Source organism: Lingula anatina, chromosome 10, assembly GCF_051362555.1.
Source record: "Lingula anatina isolate TDL-2025a chromosome 10, LinAna3.0, whole genome shotgun sequence".
NCBI classification, from domain to species: Eukaryota; Metazoa; Brachiopoda; class Lingulata; order Lingulida; family Lingulidae; genus Lingula; species Lingula anatina.
The window spans coordinates 56,482-66,710 of record NC_141776.1 but is presented as its reverse complement, the minus strand read 5'-3'; the positions used below and the strand labels follow the sequence as shown (position 1 = coordinate 66,710).

The following is a 10,229-nucleotide window of genomic DNA, read 5'->3' as shown; positions in this document are numbered from 1 at the left end:
GGAATGTGCCCTTACATTTCAGAAAGAGCTATCGAGGTCAGATATTTGTTTCGAGGGGTGTAACGGATTTCAAGGTCTGAATTGGGAATGATTTGAAGCAGGAACGATATGTAGACAATATGACTTGGAAATTTTTCAGTGAATTTTAAAATCAAATTGTCAGTTGTCCAGTGCTTTTGCCCAGGTATTGTTGGTTCTTTATAAATCTCTTTTTTCCAGTTCTTTTTCATTTGCAGATTAGTGTTTGTTGGGTTATGTGATCCAGATTAAACACACACTGTACTTGGAATTGCTTATGATGATTTTATACTTTTTCACACCAGTTCCTGCAACTGGTAGATAAGACCATTCAATTATTATTTTTTTTTTTGTTGTTGATGATCAATGAGATAAATAGTTCATTGGTTCATTCAAGTTTTATTTACATTTAAAATTCATTCAAGATTACATACTTCACAACTATATCAATGTTTACTTACAGGAACCGTTACAACTATTACAATAGAGGTCGCTGTATATGACCAAGACAAGATAATGTACAATGGTAATACAGTTTTACTCATATGTAGTCTCATTTCATCAGAAATATACTATCCATGATATATGTTGTCTTGCAATAAGCCACTGAACTTAACATACAGTTCCATACAACATATCATGCACATTGAACTTTACTTACTGTTCCATACAACATGCAATGCACATTGAACTTTACATACAGTTCCATACAACATTTAATGCACATTGAACTTTACTTACTGTTCCATACAACATTTTAATGCACATTGAACTTTACTTACTGTTCCATACAACATGCAATGCACATTGAACTTTACATACAGTTCCATACAACATGCAATGCACATTGAACTTTACATACAGTTCCATACAACATTTAATGCACATTGAACTTAACATACAGTTCCATACAACATGCAATGCACATTGAACTTTACATACAGTTCCATACAACATTTAATGCACATTGAACTTTACATACAGTTCCATACAACATTTAATGCACACTGAACTTTACATACAGTTCCATACAACATGCAATGCACATTGAACTTTACATACAGTTCCATACAACATTTAATGCACATTGAACTTTACATACAGTTCCATACAACATTTAATGCACATTGAACTTTACATACAGTTCCATACAACATGCAATGCACATTGAACTTTACATATAGTTCCATACAACATATTATGCACATTGAACTTTACATACAGTTCCATACAACATGCAATGCACATTGAACTTTACATACAGTTCCATACAACATGCAATGCACATTGAACTTTACATACAGTTCCATACAACATATTATGCACATTGAACTTTACATACAGTTCCATACAACATACAATGCACATTGAACTTTACATACAGTTCCATACAACATATAATGCACATTGAACTTTACATACAGTTCCATACAACATTTAATGCACATTGAACTTTACATACAGTTCCATACAACATGCAATGCACATTGAACTTTACATATAGTTCCATACAACATATTATGCACATTGAACTTTACATACAGTTCCATACAACATACAATGCACATTGAACTTTACATACTGTTCCATACAACATATAATGCACAATGCCCCCTGATACATGTAGATGTTGCCACGTTGTAAATACAGGGCCACGACAAAATTGAAAAATAATACAAAATTGACCAACTTTTCTATGTGCAAACCAAAATAGCAGACTATGTTTTCTAAAAAAACGTAGTAAAGTATTTAACATGCATGATTTTACAGATATATCCTAAATCAAACTATATACAGTTCATTAGTTTCAACTTCAGAGAATATGTGTTATGCTGTTTTGCAATTGACAAACATGTTGAATTCTAAACATAAACCAAACAAACTATTTTGTGTCTAAAGCGATCCGAAAAGTTAATTCTGCCCTTAATACTCCAAACCTTGCCTCAACATTTCCCCCAAATTGATAACATTTAAGTGTTGCTCTGCAACAAACCAACAAAAGATGGTCATACCTCGGTTTCTTTGATATCGGGTACTTGTTCTTGTGTGTAATGTCTGGCTACAGGAGTGTAGCTTGTCGTTGATTTTTCTTTCTTACCACATAGCTTAACGTTGGCAAGTGTGTACAAATAGGGGTTGATAGCGGAGTTGAACGGTATCACGAACACGGCTACCCAGCTTGACACTTGCGGTGGAATTGGCACGTTGGCCATACTTAAAAACCCTAATAATGTAACCGGCCCCCAGCATACAAAATCTGTCAGTAAAATAATGGACACTTTTTTCAAAAGAGTAACTTCTTCAAAAGCCTCACGTCCAGATTGCTGTTGAGTCTCAAAGACGCTTTTTATTATGCACATATATGCCACTGCCACGTAGACAAAAGCGATAAGAGTGGTAAATAAAAACATGGCGTACGCGTACTCACGACCACCAAAGTATACTCTGCTTATAGTAAAGGGTATACAAACAGAATTATGACCATAGAATTTTTCAAAATATCCAATTTCAAAACAAGGAATGATACTTGAGATAAAGCAAAAGACCCACCCAACTGTCACTAAAACGGATGCTCTCTTCATTCCAATTTTTCGAAACGACATACAGAAAACAATAGCTATCATTCTGTCTGTTGTAATCAAAACTAATATCAGCATAGACATCAATGTTGAAAGCATGGTAAGGAACCCCGCAGTCTTGCATAAAACACTATCTGTCCAGACTTCGGAATGAACAAAATACTCCCCACGGTAGAGGTTGTCAACCGAGGCGATTATAATCAAATATACACCCATAAGGAAATCAGAAACTGAGAGGTTAACTATGAAAAATATTTGAGGGGTCATTTTGTTTTCACGTAGTCTGTTCACAAAAACAAAAAGGTTACCAACCAAACTAAGAATTCCCATAACCCAGACAGATACTTGTAAGAACTTATCGTAAAGCAGATCAGAACATGAGGAAAATTCGTCAGGTTTGGGTAAACATTCGTTTACTCTCCCAACAGCGAGACAACAGATTTCAAACCTGTCTGTTATTAATGTTTTAGCTGAAAAATTTACGAAAACTTCACTTTCGACAAAGACGCCCTCATTCCCAGACATATCAACTGTATCCAATTTGGGCAAATCATGAAAAGCACCATCCTTTATCGTGGATATTTTGTTGAAACTTATATTCAGACTTTTCAACGAGTCTAATCCTTGAAATGTATGTGCATGAATGGTATTGATATGAAGCTTACTTAGGTCTAAAGCACTTAGGATCGAAACACCATCAAACGTGCCGGGGAAAATTATAGATAATGGGTTTCCACTTAGCAACAAGGTTTTCAAATTAAACAAACCAATGAAGGTATTTGCCTGCAGAGAAGACAATTTGTTACCGCGTAGGTCCAACTCTAATAGGTTATTTAAATGAATAAATGTCTTGATTGGAATGGTATTGATTTCATTTGAACTGACATTAAGTTTCACAAGCAAATGATGTCTTGCAAACGTTTTGTTTGTTAAATGAAGTTTGTTGTCCCCAAAAGCAAGGCCTCTGGTGAATGGCGATATATTCTGTACCTTGGATGCATTTCCTCCTGTGCAGTCTACGTAATACCCACTACAGAAACAGTTCATAGGGCATGTCTTTATTTCACAGAACCTTTCGTCATCATCAGAAAATTCACAGTTGACCACACCGTTGCAAACCTCGCCCTGGTGCAGATACTGCCGTTCTCCTTTACACCTGAAACTACCAGGAAATGTGTAATTAGCACATCCAGTCTCGTCCTCTCCTCTTGGACAGTCTTTCTCCCCGTCGCACACCTGTCGAAGTGGGACACAAAACGAGCCAGGACACTTGTACATGTGTGGACACTGAAAGCAGGCGCAGTTTTGCAAATGTTCAAATCCTCTGCATGTTTGAAATCGTTCGTGCTTGATTTTGTCGTGAACGCATGCCAGATGGCGATCAATACACCGAACATGTTCGGGTGCGCATCTAATTTCATTTGTCTTCGAACAATAAGGTAGAGATAAATTACCGAATAACCGAAAACGATCTTCGCAATCCGAGCACGTGCGCTTAATTGCTGGAATCATTGAAAATGACTCATCCTCTTGTGTCACACCAAAGCAATCTGGATAGCGATCGTCCACGTTTTGAGGAGCTAAATATTTGCCAGAGTAACACTTTTCATAGGGGCACAAAATTTGTGGGATTTCGTCAGATCCGTCTAAGCAGTCTTTAAAAAAGTTGCACTTGTCTTTCTCGTCGATACATTCCCCATTCTGGCATCTGTACTGCCCTGTTTTACACGGCGGATAAATACAAAAATTCTCGTCATCGGTTCCATTAGGACAGTCGTTGACATGATTACATACTTTACTAATTGGGATACATGTGCCATCGGAACAACTGAAAGTGTGTTGTCCACAAGTACAATTCTTCTCATCTTCTCCTTCAGCGCAGTCCGAGGTCCCATCACACACATTAACACTAGATATACAACTGCCATCTTCACATCCAAACTGGTGCTGTGAACAGTTGAAAATGCTGCGTTTCGAAGCTATCTCACAAAGAGCCAAGAGCGATTCGCGGTGGTCAACGTGTTGGCTCAGTCCTCCCATGTCATCTGTGAACGAATGGTTGGCATATATAAGCCTTCTGCATATGTTTTCTGGGGACCTCACCCACACAGCTAAGATATTTGAGAGTGGTCTTGATATATTTTTATCGAAAATTCTTGGGGATATCCAAGTGAGTTCTTTGCCCCAAATACTGATGTACTGAAGAATATCTCGGTCCTTCTGTAAAGTGCTGTTAAAGGGGGCTAAATCTCCACCCAAGGACCTGCATGCTTCCACAGCTGCGCTATAGGTGAGATTACTGTCTGACGGTAAGGACCAATATTGTGGGTGATAATGAGACACATACGTAGTTGTATGTTGAATTGCTGGTACGGCTGTAATCTGGGCAAGGGTGTATAGAAGCACACAACGCCCCGCTATATATACCCAACCCTCTGGACAGTAAGATTCATGGTGCGTATACCATTGGGATGCCGTGGAATTTACCAGCATTGATTTCGAAGCGGCTGTAGTTGAATTCTTTTTTGAAGTCGGAACTGCAGGCTTTTTACAGATGGCGGTCATACAGCTACTGATTGTTTTGTGACACGGGACTTTGGCCCAGTTCCCCCAGCGTGTTTTCCCGTATTGATGTGGTACAAATCCCATCATAATGCCACAGTCACGTTCGTCCCCTCGGACCGGCTGCAGAACATCTTCCGTAACAATTGATTTCAGTAAACTTGGAATCTTACATGAATTGAATCCGTAAATTTTGGGGCCGTACCATTCACTGTATACAAAAGCTCCCCCATCCGTCCAGTAGTAGTGCTGTAAGATGAATTAGATATGATTCATTGGGAGGTGTAGAGAGGAGCGATGTCATGCAACCATCACATGGATGAACCACACTCACACAAACACACAATATATATATATACGTTAAAGACTCGATCTTTTCAGTGTGGAAAAATTAATCAATTTTCCAGTAACATGATTTTGGAATCATTGAAAGTATTTCTGTGAAGCTTTTACTGTATAGAAATGAACTATTATATGTGGTTATTATATGTAGTCTGCTTTTCAGTTTTGTTGCAACCAGTTAATAGGAATGTTCTAATTCAGAGAATATGAGTTTAAAAATACAGTGTCTATAAAATTCACAACTTATTCTATGAAAATTTCGACCCTTACGGTAACCTGTTTGTATTTCATAATAGAAAATTGTTAGACGCTAGATCTGTGAATATTTTGCAATTTTAAGGTAGCATTCACATCGAGAAGAGCCGAGGTCTAATAAGGCCGCGATCTAAATATGGCTGACCTACATGTAGGGAAGACCGCTTAATCCGTTAATGGCGGCTCCCCACGTGTCGTTCCTCGATTTGTGTGAGCCTGCAGGGACGACCCGCGGGGAGGCGTGTGAGAGGCGGAATGACCATTAATGGGTTAAGCGGTCTTCCTTTCATGTATGTCTGCCATATTTAAGTCGCGGCCTTACTAGACCTCGGCTCGTCTCGGCGTCAATGCTCTCTCATACACATGATTTGCAATTCAAATCATTGGTGTTCAAAAGTTAAAATTCTGAAAAAAAAACTACCTGGTCTGTAGATTTTAGTCCTATGTAGATTGCGCTGTTATAGTAGGTAAAACATGTAACGAATAAAGTCCGAGTTTGAAAGCTAATCAGAATTCTACCCAGAAAGCGAGCTTCACGCCGTGTCTGTATGCTAACAAGATGGCCTGAATCTCTCTCACACTCGATCTGAGCTTTGGACCACGTGGTTGACCGAGTATAAAGCCTAAACAGGTAACAGTTCCCCTCAAAAAGTCTGTATCCTGGTTGGCATGAAAATGGTTCCACCATTTTACGGGAAACAGCTTTGTACTCAGCATGTACGTCGTATTGCAATGCTCCGTCACACGGTATCCATTCGATGCTCATCTGGTCATAATTTCCACGAAGGGATGTAAATTGCTTAGAACTATTCATGTTATGGGTATGCAATTTTACCTCGTTGTATTCTGTCACGTCATAGAAAGTAAGAGTTCCACAAAAGACATTAAGGTCTTTTGCAAGTGTTATTTGCAAGATGTGATCAGCAGGAGCGGTCAAATAAAACTTACACCCTGCCGTCAAATTACCGCGGTTGATTCTGATCCAACCTTCATGCGAAGATGTAACCACATGTGTGCACGGCAATGTGCGATCTTCACAATCCTCCACCATATCTATATCAGCCTTCAACCCTGTGGCACGGACATCTAGATCACTGCTAAATATAACCTCAACTGAACAGTTAAAGCACAGTTGAACATTTAGAATACTGGGTTCTGAAAATGTATACGAGCCACATACTGCTCCCCAGAGCGTATGTATATCTTTATCAAAAGCCTTCCATGTACAATTAGTAATTACCACGTAATCTTTGTCGCATCCTCCAGAAAGTTCTAGGTCAAATTTAGTGAAGCGAATGCTAGCCAACATGTTTGGTGGCACCTCGATATATTTAAATACAGTTGCCTCATTTGGATAGATAGATCCTTCTTGTGGTACAACAAATCTAATGCCACATACTGGTTGGTAGCCGAGTATAGCAAATGCCAGGAGGATGTGGAAGTAAAAGTGTCCGTTTAGTGTCCATCTGTCCATCACTTGACCATCTCCAGCTGACGATTTATGTCCTAACATTGTGTGAAATGAATGGTTTTCTATTAATTCTCAACGCAAACTCTAATCCATGAGTGCACGTGCGTGTTTTGTCTACCCTACTGATTGATGCCCAAGATTATGTCAATTGCAGTACCTTTATAGAGAGAAACTCGACACGGATATGGTTGCATTCTAAATGCAAAGCGAAAACGTTAGCGACGTACAGAGACTTGTCCTCATATTCACATTTCCAAAGATCACAGCTTACTTCAAACTAATGCCAATAAATTGAGTCATAAAATATTTAACACATTGTAAATTATCATTATATGTTGTTATTTGCTGACAAGACAAGGTATAAATAATTCGTACATTTTATTGCCACGTTCATTATTACGAAGATCAAAACCATCTGTACGTGAGTGCTCTAGTACTACTTCGACCAAAAAATCAATCAACTTCTCCTGCCCAGTTCTATGTTGGTTATATCCTGTTTCCAGCTAAAATATATGCCATGGTCATTTTGCGTCATACGTGTGAATGACTGTTTCAAACAAACGATATAGTGCAGGAAACTGTAAAGATTTTATTTCTTATACAGGAAAAAAGTACAAAATGTGCGTGTACGGTTTATTTTTCATTCACAATTCAACTTCAGTGTACATTCACTGATCCAGGAAATTAGAGAGAATGTTGAAAATTGTCGAGCGACGAGAGGCCAAAATAAAACTGCAGATGATTTCATTTATATGATACTGGTATATAGGGCATAAAAAATTGCTTTTGTCTGGAATCGATTTATATATATATATATATATATATATATATATATATATATATATATATATATATATATATATATATACACTAATGCCCAAAATGGTTGCTACACGTCGAAAATAACTTCACTTTTTTGGGATGTATTACTATTATTTCTAAAACGTATATATATATATATATATATATATATATATATATATGAATGACTGTCTGGATGACTGGTGCTATATATTGGCCAATTTGCTCAGAATGTGGAAAAAGCATGAAACTTGGCACAAATGTTCTTTGGACTATGCTGATCAATTTCAAGGGTAGTGCCCAAAATTTCAAAGCGTTGCTTAGCAACCGTGGCTATGGAAGTGACTTTCCTTAGTAAAAAGCTAATTAGACCTTTCTTGTCCAGTTTAAATGATTTAGAAGTGCTACTAACTATGTTTCAGGGCATCAGAACTATCACTAGACTATTTTAAGGCAATTAAAACCCAAATTAACCTTAGCTACAGTTGATAGGCAGCATATTACCCTAAGAACAAGCATTTAAAGTTGCGTTAGTCTATTAAGTAAGGCAAATCTATAATTCTACATGTAGCTAGGAACTACACTTTTGAGCAAGATATTCATACTCTTAACCCAGTAAGTTGAAACAATTGTGTGAAGTTTACACAAATCCGATCAAAAACATTGCCGCTGCAGATACTAAAGGCAGCATGTTCTAAGTTAACCTGTCATTTCCATGTTTTTATCACCTTACAACTCTTTATAAAACTTTGCAATAGTTAAGGCGTTAAAATCTCCCTTGTATGTGCAATATACAGTGCATTTTCCCTTGCACATTGTCAGCCTCTACATCTGCTCCTACGTGCACACTGGAGCAACTCTGGGCAGGACAATAGCTTCTGGCAAATGTGTCCACAAGGGTCCACTGTTCCGCACAAGTCCAACCAGAGTGTGCACATAGTATCTGATGACATGGCACCGTAGTGCTGATTCAGATATGTTCATCTCGCAAGAATACTCGGATATTGTTGTAGAGCAGCCTTGGTGGAAGTAAGTACCATCTAACGGCCTTTGGGTGTGAACAGAAAGTTTTGAACTTCATTAATTAACAAAAAGAATTAAAATAGAACCATGAAGGTGTATTTAAGCTACTTGGTAGAGAATAGAAACTGATAGAAAAACAATGTGAAAAAAAACGTTTTAAAAAATATTGAAAAAAATGAAAAAAATATCTTGGAAATCTAGTCTCCAAGAAACCTTTCAATAATAGGAAAGTCAACAGTGGTTAAACCTTTATTATTTCTCATCTTAGTGCATATATAAACTCTCCTGCCAGCCCACCCCCCACCCTCCCTCAATACAATATGCATATCATATTAAACTTTATCAGAAATGGGAAAAGATACATAAAATGAGCAAGGATGGCGTCTGACTACAAAAATGGACGGTAAAAGGTACCGCAAATAAAATTTTTACCAAGGCCCTAAAATTTACATGGCTTAAAAGACTTCTTTTTGAAGGAAATAAGAGTCAGTGGAAAGCGTTTTTCTCGGCGAAATGTCAGGAATCCGTAGTAACAAAAGGTGGATTAAATATACTAAAAGCGACTTCTAATCCCTTTTGGCAAAGATTATTGGTTGTTTGAGTGAAATTCAGGAAAATCCCAATTTAACCCGAGATGAAATCCTATCACAACCATTATGTCAAAACTCAAAAATTGAAAGAAATTGAAAAACTGTTTTCCATAAAAGATGGTGTAAAATGGTTTATTTTATATCAATGATATTATAAATGACTACTATGTGGGTGCCTGAAAAATCGGCCAATCAACTCATTGGCTTTCAAAAGTTTGAAAAAATGACCAACAAACACAGTGAAATGTTCCCCACTGGCGGTCCTTGGCTGTGGGCAGACAATTGAGGGGTGGGGGTGGGGGTGAAATACTCTGTGCTGACTGACGAACATAACCAAAAATCCCCTTCAATTGTAAGTTAAAGTCACCTGTATGTAAAAGCCCTCTGTATAAATTGTACATGCGCTATTGTTCTGACACCCACTCTTATTTGCTTACACGAGACCGATGTCCTGTCATATGATATTGGTTGTTTTGGGGAGCCATGCACCCGCATGTAAGCTGGATGATACCATGTCTAAATTGAATTCTAAGTAAATCTCGAGTTATGCTTTCGAGTCACGGGGTCCTGGTTAAATAAATATAACAT

General features: G+C 37.8%; 1 protein-coding gene across 1 annotated transcript; it reads right to left on the bottom strand.

The window, feature by feature from the left end:
• Nucleotides 1-1,056: 1,056 nt before the first annotated feature.
• Nucleotides 1,057-5,394, bottom strand: LOC147759330 (uncharacterized). The gene has a single exon (XM_086997389.1). It carries the CDS (start codon nt 5,247-5,249, stop codon nt 2,025-2,027), a length of 3,225 nt encoding a protein of 1,074 aa, XP_086853515.1. The 5' UTR covers nt 5,250-5,394; the 3' UTR covers nt 1,057-2,024.
• Nucleotides 5,395-10,229: the final 4,835 nt, after the last annotated feature.